The sequence below is a fragment of the Haliotis asinina genome, chromosome 3, assembly GCF_037392515.1.
Source record: "Haliotis asinina isolate JCU_RB_2024 chromosome 3, JCU_Hal_asi_v2, whole genome shotgun sequence".
In the NCBI taxonomy this organism is placed as follows: domain Eukaryota; kingdom Metazoa; phylum Mollusca; class Gastropoda; order Lepetellida; family Haliotidae; genus Haliotis; species Haliotis asinina.
The window spans coordinates 77,200,876-77,220,947 of record NC_090282.1 but is presented as its reverse complement, the minus strand read 5'-3'; the positions used below and the strand labels follow the sequence as shown (position 1 = coordinate 77,220,947).

Below are 20,072 nucleotides of genomic sequence, written 5' to 3'. Positions count from 1 at the left end.
ATTCACAATTAAACGAAATATGTGACAAATAGGTGAGAGATTTAGTTTGGTAAATGGTACTTGCATCTTCTCCAATCAGTGAGATATATATATGTAGGGTGAATTAGTATATATCTGCTTGAATCGATGAGAGATATCATCAGGTAAATGATACATGATGTTGCTTCAGTCAGTGGCATATGCAGTTGGGTAATAGTGTTTACATCTGTTACAATCAGTGAGAAATGTTATCACGTGTAAGCATATGCAGGACCTCTCGGGGGGAGTTGTCAGGTCCTCTGTACACTAATTGTAGCTATAAAAAAATGTACCTAGGTAAATGTAGTTGATGCAGGCATTTAGTGAGAAGTGGCTCATTTAACAGCACTCATCACTTTTGCCTTGATTTCATAATCATTTATTGACATGGAAAGAAAGCATGGTTACTTAGTTTCTGATGTAGTTACTTGACTTGCCAAACTGAAATAGAACCATTGCATGTCATCGATTGAGATAATATGAATATTTCATTGTTCAACACACATGACATATTTGATTGGGTCACTTTGCCTTTTGCATTTTATACATTCTAAGACGCACACAGACGTCATACCGGTCATGATGAACTAACCTTATATGAAGCTACAGGTGGAGCTGTGGGATCCGGTGGACAAGCTGACTCAAAATACCAGGCTAGTGATCCAGTGAGGTTTAGGTAGCTGGATCGAGCCCACCTGTGACCGGGTGTAAAAACATTGGAGTCAACTTTGTGTGCAGACTCTTCCTGGGTTGTCACAACCCCTAGTGTGCAGTACACAACCTAACAGAAACCACAAATCTGTTGGTATATGACCAGATGGTGTGAATTGGGTACCTCGTTGGGATGAGAGAGCCGAGGATCGAGGGAAACAAAAACTAGTGCCTTTAGCAAGCAATAGTTGCATAGATATGTGTGCTATATAATTATTCTGTAATAATACAGAACAAGTTAGTTGTAGTTGAATGTTAACATGCAATACTGATTAAAGTGATTGTTGAGTAACTGTCTCTGACTGAGTGAACTTGTACATGATGTAGTTCACACATCCACATACGTGAACATTTATTACTACATTGTCCCCAGACATTTACATCATCATCATATGCATAATGCATGACCATACACTGCTGTTTCCATGACAACATCCACACATTGTCCAACAGTGCTAGGATGGTTGCATGTCATGACAATAGCATACAGCATGCTCCGTAGATGTTGGCCTAACTTTTACAATGAGCATTGATTGGGATTAACCAGTGTAGAAACAGTGGCTGCCTGAAGAATACTGTCTTGTGGCTGAAGAATACTGTCTTGTGGCTGAAGAATACTGTCTTGTGCCTGAAGAATACTGTCTTGTGCCTGAAGAATACTGTCTTGTTATGTGTATGATAATTAGTACTGCTTTGTTATTCACTCTAGCCTTGTCCAGGTAAACACTTGGATGCCAACATCATACAATATCAAAGCAGCTTGTCATTCATAAATAATATTAAGTCAATAAACATGATGATTACTGTTTATTTGTATTGACCAGCAAAAGTATTACATATAAACAATCATGTTTTAACACCATGTGCTTGCTGATGTCAGTTAATTAACATGGTTGAAAACATCAATAAGGTGCAAATCCTTATAAACATATAAACCTTATTACAAAATAGTAACAATAGAGTCTCTTCTTTTCACTCTGTAATAGGTGAGGTTTGGGTGTCTCTCAGATCATGTTTCTAGTGTTACTGAGGTGTAAGTAGTAGAAGGTGTACAGGTGTATGCAGTACAACATATATAGGTGCATACAGTGGAGTATGAAAAGGTGAATCTAGCTGATCATCTTCAGATGAATTCATAAGATTGTGTACAGGTGAAAGTAGTCAATCATGTACAGATGAATTCTATAGAATGTGTACAGGTGAATTCAGTACAATTTGTACAGGTGAATTCACTAGATTGTGTAAGATTTATTCTGTAGAATGTGTACAAGTGAATCCAAGAGATCGTGAAATAAGTGAATTCATGAGATTGTGCAACAGGCGTATTCCTGAGATTATGGACAGATGAATTCAGTAGATTGTTAAACAGGTATATTCATGAGATTGTGTACAGGTGAATTCAGCAGATTGCAAAACAGATGAATTCATGAGCTTGTGTGTAATTAAATCCAGTAGATTGTGAAACAGGTTAATTTTCATGAGATTGTGAAACAGGTGAATTCTGTAGATTGTAGACAGATGGATCCAATTGATCTTGTAAAGGTCAGTTCTTCAGAATGTGTGCAGGTGAATCCAGTAGATTGTCAACATGTTAATTCATTTAATTTTTTACGTATTTGTGTAAAAATGCAATTCTAGGAGAAAAAGAATCAAGGAGATTGTGTACAGGTTCCTGTCACAGATAGCGTACAGGATAATTTCTTGGTGTTGCAGATGGAGCAATCTATAGGGGTGTGGCTGTGACCCAGAATGGCAAGTAATCATGGCAGTTCAGAGCCATTAGAAGACTACTGGAAGGAATTCGATGACATTGAAAGCAATAAAGGATCCGATGAGGAGGAGGAGCTATCCAAAACCCCAGATGGTAAATGTTCAAATTGTCTCTTTGGTCAAGGTGTTTAATTTCAGAATACCTAACAGTTGTATCAAGTTGCCTTCCATTCAAAATCTGTGAGCCACAAAAAATATTCCTTGCAAATGACAGGGCAGTGTTGTTATATTATGTAAGTTAAGATTCAGGACTGAAAATGAGGTTTCCTGAATTTCCCTCCTTTTGTACTGCGTCATTATTTTCTTGATCTTTAAAAATGTATGTATACTATTGTATGCTGCTGACCTACACCCTTTTATTTATATCCTAACACATGGGACAAAACAACACTGCAATGCCCCAGACATGTTTAAATATTGATTATCAATGATAACAAACAATAGATATAGCCTAAAAACAATTTTGGATATTAATATGATGAAGAGTGAGTTACTTTACTCTTAAAGGAGAATACGAACGTTTTGTGTTTTTTGCAATAATGGAAGGAAGCACCCTAAAAACACTTACCGTAATCAAAATTTCAAAAAAATATGTAAAATTAGCAATTGACGCGTGAAAAACGCTCTCGAATTTCCGCCTATTACGGAAAGACCCGACAGTTAATGAGCAGCGGCGGGTATCACGTGACATGACGTCAAATGTGCCTGTCGCCGATTGCTACCTCTATGGTTTGGAATGACAAGTTGGCTGTGATCATGGATTCAGAAGCAGTAAGAGATGTTCCCGATGTTGTTTTTGACCTGGATGTCAGGCCATATCAATATGAGCCAATTTTGGAGCATGGAATAGAAAATTCCAGTGGTAATGAAGAGGAAGAGTCCAGTGAAACGGAGGCACCACTTGATGTCAACATCGGAAGACTCGGGAACACAGACTGGTAAGTTCGTCATATAAACAATTATCGAATAATCGGTTTTATTGACTCGGTTAATACTGTTTTCATGTACCAGGTTTTGATATACCGACGTACTTAATTCCTGCCAAGGAGTAGTTTTATTTATCTGATCGCAGTAACGTTTTATGCGCTCAGCTCTTTAGTACGTTTCGTCATTCATAGTTATCGTCATGTAAAACACGGTTTAGGGAATGTTTGTGTATAACATTTTAAACAGTAAGCACATTTTTTGTTAATTGTGTGAAGTGTGTATGGCCGGCGATCGGCACAAATAATTCTCACTTAATATAATATTTTAGGTGTGACTGTGGCGAATGCATCCCGATGCCAACTGGTCTTGAGAGTAAATGTTGCCAGGAGATTCAGCAAACAGAACGCATGTGCGACGAAGAATCTGTGCAGTGTATCACTGAACATCCATATTTTGTGGACAATTGTCTTAGGAGAGGAGTGGTGTGGGTATCATTACTGGAGTTTGCTCAGCAGGATGGACCACTTGACGACAACGAGCCAATACATGAGTAAGTAAGTAAGTGTGTGTGTGTGTGTGTGTGCGTGTGTGCGTGTGTATGTATGTATGTATGTATGTATGTATGTATGGATGTATGGATGCATGCATGTCAGACATGGGGTAATTGTAATTTGTAATTGAAATTGAATGTAATTAATTACAAAAATCTGTGTAATTGCATGTAATTTGTAATTGATAATTAAATATGTCTTTTTTAATTTTAATTTAATTAATATCTCAAAGTAATTGAAATTTTCTATTACACGAAATTACACCTTAACGTTACGTTTTTCTAATTTTGAAGGTTATCAGGCAACCCATGCAGTAATTTTCTGTACAATAACGAGAACAAAGTGTTTTTTTTAATTAGAAGCTTGTTGTTTGTACATACTCTAGCAGGTGTTTTGAAAGAGATTTGAATGTCTTCCACCCTTTACATTATAAATGTACACAACACTGTCAAAAGAACATCAGTCAAATAGTTAGTCTTAGTTAATTAAAAACATGTTTGAAATAGATTCCAGCTAGGTTAGTATAGACATAATTACGACTGCCATTAACTTATGCCATGTGAATGGCATTAAACTATCATCATCTGCACTGGTATGAAACAAAGGGAATCAGTAATGCATGACTGAATGTAGTTCAGTATTTGAGGAAGTGGGGGATTAACTATACTGTTTGTCAAGTTCCTATCAAAATGGCATCTTTGTTTATTTCTCATAGGATATGGCACTAAAATATCTTACTGAAACTTTAGTCCTATTTTTATAATCATGAAATTCAGGAAGGCATAAATATAACTTGACAAATATTTCAGTATGTTAATATGGATTATAAGTTTGTCATTTGAGCGAAATTTATCAGGACTTCCAACTAATGGACACAGGATAAAAAAAACAACAGACTGAACCATGTTTAAAGTTTAGAAATTAAACAGTCAAAATTTTTATAATTTAATTTCTGGACATTAAAAATGTGAACCGGATTTGGGGACTGACTGATATGAGCAAGAAAAATTCATGCATTAATGCTTCAAAAATAGGTATCATGACACAGGACTTTGTCAATTAAAGAAATACAGTAAAAAATATTTTTAGAATTTTTTTTTTTGTAATTGTAATTAATTACTTTTGTAATTAAATTAATTACTTTTTAAATTAAAGTGTAATTTTAATTGTGGAAAATGAATATAACTGTAATATAATTTATTACATTTCAAAGTAATTGAACCCATGTATGTATGTATGTGTGCGTGTAAACAGCCATAAATTCTGATGCACAAGTAAACTACATATGTGTCACAGGGGACAATATAATTCAAAAAGATAATTAATTTATTATAATGAATTATTTGATGTAAAGATGGAAATGGGAAATCATAGAAATGTGAAAACAACACCAATATTGGAGCATCTTGTCTCAATTCATCGATTACTATTAAAATACAAGTTTGCGATGGTATCTATTTAATAAAATGATGATCTCAGCTTCCTTCAATTGCAGGGCATACAGATACTGTTCATATCGTCGCTTCTCCAGATTGGTGTACCATACGCTTCCTAAGAAATGTAGGAAGGTTCATCCTTCCTGTGTTGTGAAAAAAATTAGGGAGGCATTTCCAGCAGAATCAGACACATACACTGGCTTCAAGTATGCAAGACCTTGACAATCTTCAATGTTTTCACTCAACAATTTCAAATCTGTTATGAAATACATTTGGAAGAATGAGCTGAGTCAGATGGCTTCCAGTTTATCAAGACTGTTTTGTCAGTTAAATAAGCTGTGACTGTTTACCCTAATAGATTACTTTATTGTATTAATTCCATGTCATATTCAGGAGTGGAAATAGTGTATTGCCCAACATTCCAGGCCAGTGTTTCTTTGTTTCTAATGTGCAAACTTCACTATCAGGGCAAGTGATTTTACATGTGCCACTGTACACTAGCAATTTTTTTTTTAGTTCACTAGCAATTTCCACCCCTGGGGATAATGTTTTTCACCCACCACATGTCAATGGTTTTGCATCATGCCTTCCAACACAGAGATATTCACCAATGCCTAATAGTATTACCTGTATGAATGTATTATAGAGCTATGAAGTGCAAATAACACAAAAGTCAATTCGTAAAAGTCACAAATTTTATTTACCGGTACTTCATAACCTTGTCATTTTTTGGTTGGATGACCTCTTGTCGTCTGATGAATAACAACAAAAGAGATCACTTTGTTTCACTCAGACTACGTATAAAGCAGGAATTTCCTGAACAAAATATGTCAGGGATATTAGTATTTTTACAATTGATATTTCATCAGTGAGTCAATATTCATAATTAAAAAAAATTCCAAACATCCCGAACTAATTTTGTGTATTTGACGACTGATTTCATATTTCATGTAAATAAACCTATCTATGATGACCAGTGGTATCTTTTTCTATCTAAACTACACCTTAGGTATTCGTAAAACATGTGATATACTATGCTCCAAGGAACTAGACAGCAAGTAACGACAAGGTCTCAGATGCTCCATTCAAAATTACAACAGTAGTGCAACTGACAGAGTCTCGAAGTCTGTTGCAAGGCTTATCTCAAGTATACTCTACTTCGGCATCAAGAATCTTGACTTTTGTTGGGTGACCAAGTCTTTCTTAACAACGGGTTTAAAGCTCTTGGTAAGTGGCAAAGGTGTACTGTGGAATTGCTTGTCTGCATCTTTCCTCGCTGATGTGTAGTTTGGCAAAGCTTTTCTTCTTTCTATTACAGCCCGCTGCAGGTCTTCCGCATAGTCTGCATGATACAAAATAGCAATTAATAATTATAATACAAACAATTTAAAAACTATAGACAACACAACACAGGCTTCATTTTCACTGTACTCATGCACAAATGTATTTTGGTGCAAAAGATCAAGGGAACATATCGGATGCTGAGAAAGTGAGTTTAGTTTTTACCTGCCCTCAGCAATATTCCAGCTGTATGGCAGCAGATCACATTTTGAAAAAGCACTACATCAACAGTGAGAGTTAAAATTCAACAGAAATATGATATGAAACAAAAACAATACTGTTACACCAGTCTTAATTTTGCATGTGAAAAATCTGCAGTTCTAGACTTACTGAAAGTAACTTGTTGTTTCACAGGTTTAACTACAGCTTCCTCTCCTTTCTTTGATTTGGGATACATCATCTTCCATCTTGAATTGCCCACCTGATCTGTTGCTTGTTCGCGGTTTCCATTTTTATTGAAATGGAGAGCAGCAAGGAACATTCTGAAATATTTAAAGTTGGCGTGATAAGTGAAAAATATATGTCACTGCTATGGTTATTGAACTCACTTCTACAAAGTGTAAACCAAGCATTGCAGCTGAGATCAAGAACACTCCACACTTATTAGTGGCATCTGTAATGTATATATTGTAGAAATTATTGGAGCAATTATTATGAATGTCTGCAGAGGGGTTCTATGCATATCTCACCTTGCCATCATTGCAGCATAAAAGTAGTGGGTATTCTTCGGCGCAAAGTGATTCACCACACTGTGAAAAACCTCCAATGCAAAAGTCTGATACACTGGAGACAGGTTTGGCAAATCTCTCACCAGGTAACCACTGCTGACAACCTCCATGAAAGCTTTGTATGGTTTAGAACCTATAAAAACAAAATTGCTACTGATAATGTCTTCATTTATGTTGTCATAGTTAATGTCAAGTGTACCTTTATGGTAGTCTGGCATACTAACGGTAAATTAATGCCTAACTGTGTATAAATAATGAAAAGAACTTGTTCATTGGTCACGTATGAAATGCTAATAATATTAAGAAACATTTGAAAAGGCGAACCTTCTTTCAACCATAGCCTTTCCTCAGTCAAGGGTCCATGCTCACACTGCTTGAACTTGGACGAGTGTCCTTCATGTTTGTTAGCAACATGATTTATCACTGACAGCCATTTGTCCACTTTCAAATCTGGATCATCTTTACATGAAGCAGCTACCCAGTACATATGGTTTGTAGTTGACTTGATCCAAGGACGAACTGCAGCACATCCAGGCTTTTTGGCTGCTGCTTCCAATTTCTTCCCAACTCCTGGCATCAATTGGAATAAGTAAAATGTAATTTAGTGGTAGACAACAGTGTTCATATGCAGTCAGTTCACATCAGATTTCACATATTTACAATTAGCCAACTCATTTTTATCTGAATGCCAGCAAATAGTAATTGATGTACATCAATAATCTGTATTATGAACAGATGAACACAAAATATGTTATGTATATTGAGTTGCTTTCCTCATTACAAATGACCTATGTTATTATTTAATTCCTTACCTTTGGTTACATGCCATACATCAAAGTAATGTTCCTTGTCCTTATGCTGCTCTCTCATGTATTTCTTCACTGAGACATGGCGAAATAGTCTGAGTTTTCTGGTTGACAAAATGTGAACTTTTGTTCACATATGAAGCAGACGGTCCAGTGAGTATGTCATTAGTTGATGTAGAATCTTGTCCTGGAAACTCTTCATGTTGCCTTACGTGTTCTATTTCATAAGGTTCATTTCTGTCTCTATCAAAGGCATTCGGTGGATTCGTTTCAATGGTTTGTTCATCATTCAAGATATCTTTCAGGATCTGCAAAAGATAGACAAAAAACACTCAAGATGTTCATAAAAAGCACAACATTAAATATCATCATATTTATGAACAATTTACTGTATTGTTTCAACTACTTAATTTTACCTAAGTAGCTAAACTCTTCATACATACCAGTAAATGTAAGGTCTTAAAAACTACCCCTACTTTAATGACAAAGTAGTTTACTGGAAGGAATATAATTATGATATATCATTCAGTTAAAGTGATCCGAACACAGAACTGCATTTATGCTTGGTTTCCAGTTTTTCTCACCACGTTGACACCTATGAATCCAAACCTTTCTCCTGTCTAAATCGGTCTTTTCACTTGGAAATCTGAAGAAATGTTGGTTCTTCCCATTATTTGATGACGCAGTACACCCCCAGGCGACGCAGTACACCATTGTACCACTTAAAAACAGGACAGACACGAGACGATTCTTACTTCTTAAGCGCTTGATCTTTGGCAATATGGCGGACTGTAGTCACATATGACGTCACGGGCGGAAAGGTCACGTGAGCACTCGCGAAATATGCATAATCGCCGGAGCTCACAATCACTGAAACTGATTTCGCGATTAAAACAAAAGTATGCGAATTTTCAAGTTGAAAATTTCTGAATATGTTTATGATTACTATATCTTTCAGTCACCGAATTATTGCAATTCACTCGTATTCTCCTTTAACCATTTTTGATGTTCTTAACCTTGTCTAAAATGTGTACCCCGTGAAGGTCCCAGGGTAGAATAGGCCTTCAGCAACCCATGCTTGCCATAAAAGGCGACTCAGCTTGTCTTAAGAGGCGACTAACGGGATCGGGTGGTCAGACTCGCTGACTTGGTTGGCACATGTCATCGGTTCCCAATTGCGCAGATCGATGCTCATGTTGCTGATCACTGGATTGTCTGGTCCAGACTCGATTATTTACAGACGGCCGCCATATAGCTGGAATATTGCTGAGTGCGGCGTAAAACTAAACTCACTCACTCACTCATTCACTCTAAAATGTGTTTTGTTACTGATAGTAACAGTGTTAAGACTATGCTGTATGGAAAGATTATTTAACTGTATTCCACCTTTCTTTCATGCTTAACTGTATCTGGGAATGCTGGAGTTGTGAGTGTGTCACTGTGGATGGTATTGGTGTTTCAGAAGGGGAGCAAGAAGCAGAATGGCTCCATCGGGCAGGGTATGGATTTGTTGCAAGGAAACTACATGGTAAGTAACCATGGTAACTAGATGTTACTTGATGTTACACATGATTACTAGTGTTATGGTTAACCTTGGTTAGCCATGACATCTAGTCTGTTAGTAACTAGCCCTTAACCTAGGTTAGCCATGACATCTAGTCTGTTAGTAACTAGCCCTTAACCTAGGTTAGCCATGACATCTAGTCTGTTAGTAACTAGCCCTTAACCTAGGTTAGCCATGACATCTAGTCTGTCAGTAACTAGCCCTTAACCTAGGTTAGCCATGACATCTAGTCTGTCAGTAACTAGCCCTTAACCTAGGTTAGCCATGACATCTAGTCTGTCAGTAACTAGCCCTTAACCTAGGTTAGCCATGACATCTAGTCTGTCAGTAACTAGCCCTTAACCTAGGTTAGCCATGACATCTAGTCTGTCAGTAACTAGCCCTTAACCTAGGTTAGCCATGACATCTAGTCTGTCAGTAACTAGCCCTTAACCTAGGTTAGCCATGACATCTAGTCTGTCAGTAACTAGCCCTTAACCTAGGTTAGCCATGACATCTAGTCTGTCAGTAACTAGCCCTTAACCTAGGTTAGCCATGACATCTAGTCTGTCAGTAACTAGCCCTTAACCTAGGTTAGCCATGACATCTAGTCTGTTAGTAACTAGCCCTTAACCTAGGTTAGCCATGACATCTAGTCTGTCAGTAACTAGCCCTTAACCTAGGTTAGCCATGACATATAGTCTGCTAATAACTAGCCCTTAACCTAGGTTAGCCATAACATCTAGTCTGTCAGTAACTATCCCTTTGTGACCCAGGGGTGGCTATGATATATTTTCTGGTAGTCAATAAACTTTACCCATGCCTAGACTTGAACACTAGCCAGTGAGTGTTAGTAACTGGTCCTTACCCAGGGCTATTGATGGCTACTGGATGGTGATGGTCAGGCTGAGAGTGATTGACAGGAATGCATGTCTTTGTACCCTGTTTTTGCCAGGTTCAGATTATTCATGGATTGTTTTCATCTACCTGGAATATTGCTGTATGAGAACTTGATGGAGGTGATGAGAACTTAATGGAGGGGTTAGACATCAAAACCTTAATGTGTATATGAACTCAAGATATCTCTGCACTCCTCCATCTTACATAATTGTTGTTTTGATACTGTGTTGCAGAGGGCAAGGAGCTGAGTGATGATGATCTGGAGGGTTTGACAGATGAGTTGTCTGCCCCCCAGGCGGAGGCGGTGCGGAAACGTATTGACACATTGACCACCACAATGAGGAAGAAACAGAAACAGAACAAGATCCATGTGAAGGATATCTTCACTAACAAGGATGTTGGGGTAAGACAGTCTCAATACACTCAGTTAGAATGGATACCACCTGGGTGGTTCTGCACTTAGACCAACTCTGTTGCATCACTTTCTGAAAGTACTTGAATGGCATGATACCCTCTGGTTCATCAACTCTGAAGACAGAGGTGGTTCAGTGGACTGCCATTCATCCTCCATGAACCTATGTGTTCTAGTGTGTGTTCTGTCAAATAGATCCGGCAGGATCTACTACTATTTATCAGCACTATAACCTTATGAATTGGCTTCACCAAAGTGATAAATGTCTTGTGTTGGTTAATGTTTGTGGGAAATGAGGGATTCATGATGTACAATTTCATTAGAACGAAACTGAACTTACCCACAGTTGGGTATTTTAAATGCCTTTTCCTTAAAAGATACCGTATGTTGTATACTGGTTGTGTTACCAATATGAGTATAAGCCATACCCACTCACATACACTCTATGTACTACTGGTTCTTGTACTGCTGCCATGGCATTGAGGATAGAGCATCTGCCTAAAGACAGGAAGTCCACTGGTTTGATCCATGGTCACACAGAAACAATACAAAAAGACAATACATGTTGTTACCCTGCCTGGGGCTGTAATGCATCTTGAATGCAGTGATAAATCCCTTTTCTTGTCAGGGACTGATTTGTTTTGTAGTGTGAAAGTTCTTGCTGAAAACATCTTTGGATCAGTCAGGTATTATAGATTTGACATTTTACTCGCATTTTAAGCAACCAGCAAGTCCAACACTTGAACGTATGCCAATCAGGAGAGAAAGCACCAAAAACCGAGAACGAGCATCCTTTCTGAGGAGTGGTCATTACTCCATGTCTGGCGCCCCCACAGACGAAGTCCAGACTTACGCCAACCTTGAGACAATCCGTGGTAAGCCAGCCACTCATGACATTGGAGTAGATTAGTCAGATGTAACACATGTGGGATGTAGAGGATCTGTTGAACAGAACTCTATTGTACATCACGTTACACCAACAGTGTAGGGGGTACAAGAATGCTCATCTCCTAGTGTCATATTTTGATAATTCATGCACTGTTGAGTTTTATGGGGGTTACTAACAGATCAGTTGTGTCACCTGTATCTCTGCCTTTCAGGTCTAAATAAAGTGTTGTGGTTCCAGTTACCTCTCTGACCCTTGAATTCTGGTGCTGACTCTATTTTATTTGAGTGGTTTGAATAAAATAAGCTTTCGGGTATAATTGTTTTTCCATGGCACTGATGGACATAGGTCATCCTGATAGAGAGTGGACATGATAGCCACTAACTTGATTGAATAAACATTACACATTGATAAATACGTCATTCGTTTGTACTTTACTTTTAAAATAAAATGTAAAAAAAATAGATCCTACTTACGTACCCAAAATTTGAAAGAGGTGTAATCAGAAACACCACATTTTTTTCCATTTGGCCTCATTATCGTCATTTGAAGTGTTGCCATGGCAAGTTGTGACAGAGGAGTGAAGAGATTCTCTGTGCACCGTCGTAATAAAGATAGAAAGTCAACTTCAAGAATAAAAACTTAAAACATTTTGAGATCTGATATAAGTGTAATGTCTCATATTGCTCTCTTCCGATGTAGGTAGTTGACAGCAGAACATTTTAATGAAACCTTTTCCAGTTGACTTGTGTTGGATCATTAATCATAATTAGTTATACTTTAAAAAAAATTTACTTGCTTTATTTTGAAATCTCGATCTAGAAGCTTGAGGTATTAGTCTGTGGTTGTGATGTTGCCAGGTGTTCAGGTGCTGAGCATCAACCCCATGACAACACAGAACAGGATGTCTCGGACTCAGCTGCAGCCAATCGCAGATGCTGATATCTCCATGGACTTCCATCTTGAGGAGAGAGACAACAAGGTGAGGCACATGCTGGGGCTTCAGGGTAGTCTAGTGGGTGAAGTGTCCCCTTGTCTTGCTCAAGACAGGACTTCAGTTCTCCTTAAGATACTGAGCCCATTCTTAGTGTCCTGAAAATTGATGAATATTCTGCCATGTTTGTGCTAATAGCAAATAAAACCTGCGTGGATTTTTCTTAACTTTATTACTGGTTTAGTAGTGCTGAGGGTCACATTTTAATCATGGATATCCCCCTCAGACACAGTTCCCTGATTCCAGGGCAACTTGATCCCGTTTTATCCCCTCAATGCAGAGCACCAGGAAATGGCAAGTCCCATTGTTCCATGTGTTTCAGTGGACACCATATAGCAAACTACAACATCCTATTTGGATATGCCACTCTTGAACTCAAACTTCTTTACTGGCAACACAGGAAATTTCAGCACTCATGTCCACAGCGAAAATGTGAGGCAGAAGAACTTAATTACTTTGAGAATTCAAAGACAATTTGCTGCAAATACTTACAATACTGGTATGCCTTCAAGATGTAATGGTGATTGAAATTTTCCCATTGCCAGAAGAGAGTGTGCCATTTGTCCTGTAGTCCCATAGTCCCACTGTCATCCATGTATTGTTTTTTTCTATAATATTATTTTCTTAGAATAACATAACAATTCTGGCAATACAAATGTTTTCCACACAAAGAGTGATCATGTGGGTTAAAGTCTCCCCAGAATTGTGTGTTTAGATAGTTTCTGATACATTGGAAACAGTACTTAATTTCCTTTAGTCTGTCACATTTTCTAACTGGTCAAAATCTTTAGACCAATTCACAGTAGGTAATTACACAGAATTACATACAGGAATATGAATAGGAAACTTGGTCAGGAAAATATCAATCCATGTGGTTAAGTGGGATAGGTTTACAGTCTGCATTCTGGTGGTCAGCAATGTTTGATTACAGGATTGGTCAGCAATATCTGATTACAGGTGGCAACACGTATAGCCCAGCCAGAACCATCACTTCTGATTATCTATCTTGGTGGCTGAAGAGAAGCAAATGTTATAAATATTTAATGACTGCTAATAATGCATAAAAAACTTCACAGTTGCTGGCTTTGCAAAGAAATGTTAAAATCTCGGTCTAAAAACTGATGTACCAGCACCCAGGAATAGTTATTGTGCTTAAACATATTTTTTTAATGGTCACATGCAACGTAAAACACAACTTTGTAGATTCTTATACCTTTTGGTATGCACTTACTGAAACAAATCTTCAAATATGCCAATTCATCCTATAAAGTTGAAAAAAAAATGTGATTGAAAAAAAAGCCCGCAAAATCGGACTTCAAACGATTCACTAATTTTGCCCCAGCGCTGTGGGAAAGAGTGGTTTCAACAGCTATGCAGTGCGTATAACGAATGTGCATTGAATAGGTTCGCAGAGCTTGAAACAGTATGCCTGCCAGGAGTATGGAGTCTTCAGCAATAGTCTAATCTTGGTTGTGTACACAAAAAAGTAAATTATCTACTTGTTACATTAAAAACCACAAAACATGTCGATTGTGATAAATGGACTCTGTCAAGGAGAAAACTCAATGTCTGGTTTATTGACAATATGCAATGCACAACTTCAAACACTGACCACATGCAATATGAAATTAACACCTATTGGGCTTATAAGCCATGAACAAAGAACCAACTAAGCGTATTGGTGAATGAACCAGTGGCCAGTGAAAAGGCTTTTTTTCACACTTTAGTGCACACCCACCGGCTCTGACTGGCTTCAGTATTGCATCTGCTTATTTTTGAGGGAGGTAAACCCAAGTACAAAATATTGCACTTTTGATTTGTGATTATAGGCTTATAATTTTGTTTGTTTTTTCACCAATGCATTTTATATAACAAGAATAAGTGATAACTGTGTTTTAATTATGTTTAATTTTTTGGTTGCATGTGACCTTTAAAAAATAATAACCAGGGAACTGAAATTCTCTGATAATTGAAAGTGTGGTTACTGTAGATTTTGTATTGGAATATTGCAAGTCTTATGTGTGTGGTTAGATGTAAATGTGGGCAAAATTAATATTGTGCTGTTCATATCTAGATTTTATTTGTGAGTGGTCAGTATGAAATAATAATCTCTAACCATATGGTATGTGGACGTTTGTTTACATTTATAGTCACAGTAGGATACGAATGGTTTATTAATACAAAAACCATCAATAACTGGTGTTTTGTGTGACATATACATCATTGTCTATTTGTTTCTAGGCAGTGATAGTTTCTAATCACAGTCAGTTCATGTGCTTTTCTTTTTCATTTTTTTTTTTGGGGGGGTGATATTTTTTATTCACTTTACTTGGACAATGTGCTTTTTTTGTCTTAATTATGTTGCATGGGTGTGTTTGTTTCAGAGCAATTCTCAAAGGAATCCCCTTGATTTACCTGTGAGTCTCACTGGAGTAGCCCCACTTGGTTTAACTCTTTAGTTCTGAGGGCTAATAAAGTTTTGTCATCCAATGTATCAAAGACATAAGTTTAGTCATTGAAAAGCTTGCAATCAGTTCACAAAAATGATCAGTGTGGAAATACGCATTTAGATGCATTGTGATTTGGAGGATAAATTCTGTTCTTTGATAATAGAAGCTAGTAATTATGAATGGTTGTTACAAATGTGTCTTTGTAATATATTGCATTGACAAAACTTTACTACAGTGCCAAGGCTAAGCATATTAGACATAACACTTTTGTCAGGAGCTCTAGACTATATTGTTGAGCAATGCCGATTTGATGCTTCTCAATATTTGCTTGAAAAAGCTTCTTGCTTAACCTGTGGGTCTTCTGTTACCTCTGCCGTTTTAGCACACTTCACTCACCTTGCTAAACAAGGTCACCAATTGCTGACCCGATCGTGTGGATTTTTCTAGATGTGTGTGTATTTTTGTGGCCTTTCACATTCTATCTGACAGAGCACCACAGAACACAGATGATGTTGCTTGCTGCTTGAAGACCATTTCTGATGTATAAAATGTTGTTTAACGTAACTAATATTTTATTTACTTAATGGAATCAAAATGAAGAAGCACTTAAACATTAGTACCTATGCTTCTCTTTAACTTGGGTGTCATTTGTTACGCTTTCTAAGGACCATTTTGGATTTCTGTGAAAAGTCAGGTTCATGTCTCTGAGGGAGTGTTTAGTTATTATTCCCTGTAACAATGATATCAATATTTTATTCACAAAATCATTGATGAATTTTGTTACGTTATTTATTAGTTAATGGCAAAATGTTCTGAAATCCATTTACAACATACAAGCAACCAAAAAATATAACAAAATAGTGTAATGCATGATAGGTTGGACATAATGATTGAATAGTAATTTTTTTATTGTGATGTGTACTAGAAGTGAATTATTGATATTACAAATTGTCACTGAGAACAAAAATGGGTTTTTGTGTCAGTAATATGTTCTTGATCTTTCATATTACGGTTTTGTCATTAAATGAATTATTCTTGTCATAAAATAGGGAATTAAAATAGTAAACCACATAGATCTTTACATCCAAGATACCAAACACACAGACAGTACTGTTATTGGGGTAGGTACGTCTTCAAACACCTGTTTTTGTTGGTTGAGCATCTTGGCTGTTCATGGTTAAAGGCAGTTAATTTGTGAAAACAGTTCACTGATAAGTAAATCCCATGTACCTCTGCCTGTGGCACAACAGTATTGTCAACAGACAGTGAGGACCCTTCTGGACCCTCCTTCAGTTCCTTGATACATCAGTCCCATGTACTTCTTCCTGTGACAACAATATTGTCAACAGACAGCGAGGACTCCTCTGGACCCTCAGTTCTTCCAGTGCACCAGTGCATGCGTTCTGCACTAGATGTTCACATAGGCCTTTTCCTGTACATTGAGAATATGTCAGTATGATCACTGGAATCATGGGTAAATTCTGCTTGTAATCACATCATGAATGAGTGAGTGAGTGAGTCTAGTTTTACGCCGCGTTTAGCAATATTCCAGCAATATCACGGCGGGGGACACCAGAAAATAGGCTTCACACATTGTACCCACGTGGGGAATCGAACCCGGGTCGTCGGCGTGACGAGCAAACACTTTAACCATTAGGCTACCCCACTGCCCCTACATCATGAGATTCAACTGAAAACTTGTTCCTTTAACTTTGGAGTGACAATGCCACTAGTGAAGCATGTTTCATTTTCTGTATCTTGTATTTGCCTAAATCATGCTACTTAGGTGCATTCATGAAATTATATTTTACAAAATTTTCAAGAATATCTTAAGATCAGTGAACAAAAGGGTCATCATTTGCTAATGGCATTGGGTATCCATGAGAGAACAAGGCTCAAAACAGTTGTGAATATATGGGGAAATCAGAAAATCTAAGTCTGTATTCTCTATTCAGTATGTTTTAAATTTATATTTGAGTCTATATTCTGTAACTGCCAGGTCCAACCAGGCCAGTGTATCTCATGTGGAGATGCTGTCTCTTTCTCTATTCACACAGACTCACACTCTCCTTTATTGACTAATGTGTTAAGTAACAACTAACTAGCAGCTCATGTATTGACTTACATAAGTAGGCTAAGTATACCACTGTCACTTTATCAGGAGCCCAGATCCAATACTTTTGCAAGTGTTCCTTATAAGCACTATTATTACATTTAACCAGAAAAGTTTCATCACATTTTCACATTTCTTGTGTATAATGCACATTGTTTTACTGTAAAACAAGTGTAATATTTAGTTTCATAGCAAATGTTTATGTTGGAAAAGTGTTCATAATGAGCTTTGTTATTTTTTCAACTATTGCACATTATGGTTCATGAACATTTCAGATAGTGTAGCATTGATTTCATGTTGATTTCGTATGTGTTCCCTGCTCAGGCACTGTGTACCACGTCTTTTTTAAAATAAAAAACTTTTTCTTGTAAGTAATTTTTTAGTGACAAATAACTTGCAATGGAGCATGCTTTTTGTTAATATCGTACTGATATACTTAATTTAACCTGGCAGGTGCCTAATGATATCATTCATATGAGAATAATGCATTGCAAGAAGTTTCACTAGTTCAAACTGTTTTGCATTCAAGCTATATTTTCCTATACTGAATTTGAATACAACTGCGTTTGTAGCCTGCACATAGTATAGATGTTTGTGTACTGCTGCTCTGTCTAGATCCATTTGTCACATGTCATAATTCATGCACGGAAACAGCTGCTGCAAAAAGTGACATTCTAGAGTGTGCTGTCCCAAATGTTGCACTGTTTCTTGTACCTCTCAGATCTGATTGTCTGAGAGAGGTCATGTATTCATGTATGAATTTATGGTCTGAGATTAAGTATAGTCTGTGAAAGTGAAATTACGATTGCAGTTGGTAATAATGATTTGAAACTATGATCGTTTGTTAAACAACTTTTATCCTAATCTGAATAAAATTATGAGATATAAATGTGCAACTGGCAAGGTAAAATTATAAGGATTCACAATCATAATTTCACTTTATTTGTTTTCCCTTTTTGTTCATATTGAAATTCGTTGGTATGTTTTCACTGCAAACAGACTATATCTTTAGAAGCTGTCAGTTCCCATTGACAAGAGAGGTTTTAATGCTTTTTCTTTAGGAGGGATATGCTTGTTATTTCACAGCCAAACTGATTAATAAATATAAATATATTTCATATCCCTTTGGAAGGGTGATTAGTATTTTTCAGGGTCCACTTTCAAATCATTTTATTTTCTGTGATACATCCCTGTGTGATGATCTAACAATGCCTCCATTGGGACCACCTTAGCCCAACTTTCTCCCCAACCAGTCAGCATTGAAGATTCCAAATTCTCCGTTTGAATAGACAAAGCATAAAGGCCAACAGTTCTTATGTTTGTATGTGAAGTAAATGTGTTCGCTTCTGTAACACTAGGGATCAACTGTTTATGACATGTAATTCTAATAGAAACAAACAACTACATTTAAATTGGAAAGGGGCCCCAGTGAGATGAGATTCTGAAACTGGAAAATCTGGAGTTATTTTGGCCAAAAGCATTTGGGCATGGTGGATAGGAAAATAGTATGGTTCAGAAACCATGTGAGACAGTCTACCAGCTTTAAATACTAAATCTGTGCAATTTTGTTGTTTTATTTTACATCCCCATTGTTTTTGGGGTTCCTGATAATGGGGAAAACACAAAACAGAGAACTTTTTAAAATATATAAATGGTTTTCTTTGCTTAGAATGAAATTTTAATGAAGCTGAATTGTTTACAAAACTGCCATCAGTAGTAACCCGAGAACACATGCATCCTTTTTATTATCGGGTGTTCAACATTGGCCCAAGATCATCAGTCACAACCAGTCAAGGACTTGTCAGATCTTCATGCACAGCAGAGTAAACAATATGACTCTAATGATATTGGATAAAGGCTTACTTATAAACATGTTACTTAAAGGTGAAACACTGAAATAATATCTATAATTCTGAGATATAAATGTTTGATTTCAGCCTGAATCAAGCATTTCAGCCTTAGCAGTTGTGCTTGTATTGAGATTGAGTTGACTATGCCCTTGATACAGTGTTCCAAGAAGCAAGACCACTATGCTATCACTATGCCAGTCTCGTTACTCATTATATGTACCTACACTCACCGATGTGACAAAATGGTGTCCCGTTGTTGATGCATGCAGTGATCGTAGGGATATGAAAAGGAAAACAAACACAGGTTTCCACAATATACTGGTAATCTTTATTATGTATGGTAATGCTATCACTAAACATACATATATTTTGTGTCCAAGATTTCGCAGCTCTGGTCTCTGTTGATGCAAGGAGTGATCGTTGGGATCACTGACATATATAAAGTAAAACAAACACAGTTTTCCACAAAATACTGGTAAATCTTTATTCCTGGTATGTAGTATTCTCAACAAACATACTTACGTCCAAGATGTCTCAGGTCTGGTCTCAGGCCATGAGCCATCGCAGGGGGTTGGCTTATCTATGAGAGATACAATTTTGACACTGGTTTTGAGGGTCAAATTGGGGGGTTGGCTT

General features: G+C 37.0%; 2 protein-coding genes and 1 long non-coding RNA gene across 3 annotated transcripts in view; 2 read left to right on the top strand and 1 right to left on the bottom strand.

Moving 5' to 3' along the window:
- Positions 1 to 20,072, top strand: part of LOC137278514 (rho GTPase-activating protein 18-like) — a 49,664-nt gene that overhangs the window by 17,650 nt on the left and 11,942 nt on the right. Inside the window, exons 2-7 of the mRNA XM_067810892.1 lie at positions 2,443 to 2,593; positions 9,751 to 9,816; positions 10,965 to 11,134; positions 11,865 to 12,018; positions 12,890 to 13,011; positions 15,408 to 15,440. Coding sequence (XP_067666993.1) covers positions 2,479 to 2,593; positions 9,751 to 9,816; positions 10,965 to 11,134; positions 11,865 to 12,018; positions 12,890 to 13,011; positions 15,408 to 15,440 — 660 coding nt within the window. The 5' untranslated portion in view covers positions 2,443 to 2,478. The remainder of the gene's footprint in view (positions 1 to 2,442; positions 2,594 to 9,750; positions 9,817 to 10,964; positions 11,135 to 11,864; positions 12,019 to 12,889; positions 13,012 to 15,407; positions 15,441 to 20,072) is intronic.
- LOC137278520 (uncharacterized) lies at positions 3,349 to 5,584 on the top strand. Its single transcript, XR_010956662.1, has 3 exons — positions 3,349 to 3,437; positions 3,755 to 3,976; positions 5,473 to 5,584. It is a non-coding gene; the product is annotated as an uncharacterized lncRNA (long non-coding RNA).
- Positions 6,568 to 9,002, bottom strand: LOC137277246 (uncharacterized). Its single transcript, XM_067808908.1, has 7 exons — positions 8,898 to 9,002; positions 8,496 to 8,596; positions 8,295 to 8,392; positions 7,807 to 8,052; positions 7,444 to 7,615; positions 7,085 to 7,236; positions 6,568 to 6,755 (listed from the first exon to the last, which is right to left on the bottom strand). Exons 1-7 carry the CDS (start codon positions 9,000 to 9,002, stop codon positions 6,568 to 6,570), a joined length of 1,062 nt encoding a protein of 353 aa, XP_067665009.1.

Bases quoted from the DNA above. Each gene is read 5' to 3' on its own strand.
- LOC137277246 (XM_067808908.1), bottom strand. From the start codon at position 9,002: ATGGTGTACTGCGTCGCCTGGGGGTGTACTGCGTCATCAAATAATGGG. The intron at 8,597-8,897 runs GTTTGGATTCAT...TATCTTTTGCAG, and splicing joins CCGATTTAGACAGGAGAAAG to ATCCTGAAAGATATCTTGAA. The intron at 8,393-8,495 runs GCAACATGAAGA...TTTGTCAACCAG, and splicing joins TATGAAATAGAACACGTAAG to AAAACTCAGACTATTTCGCC.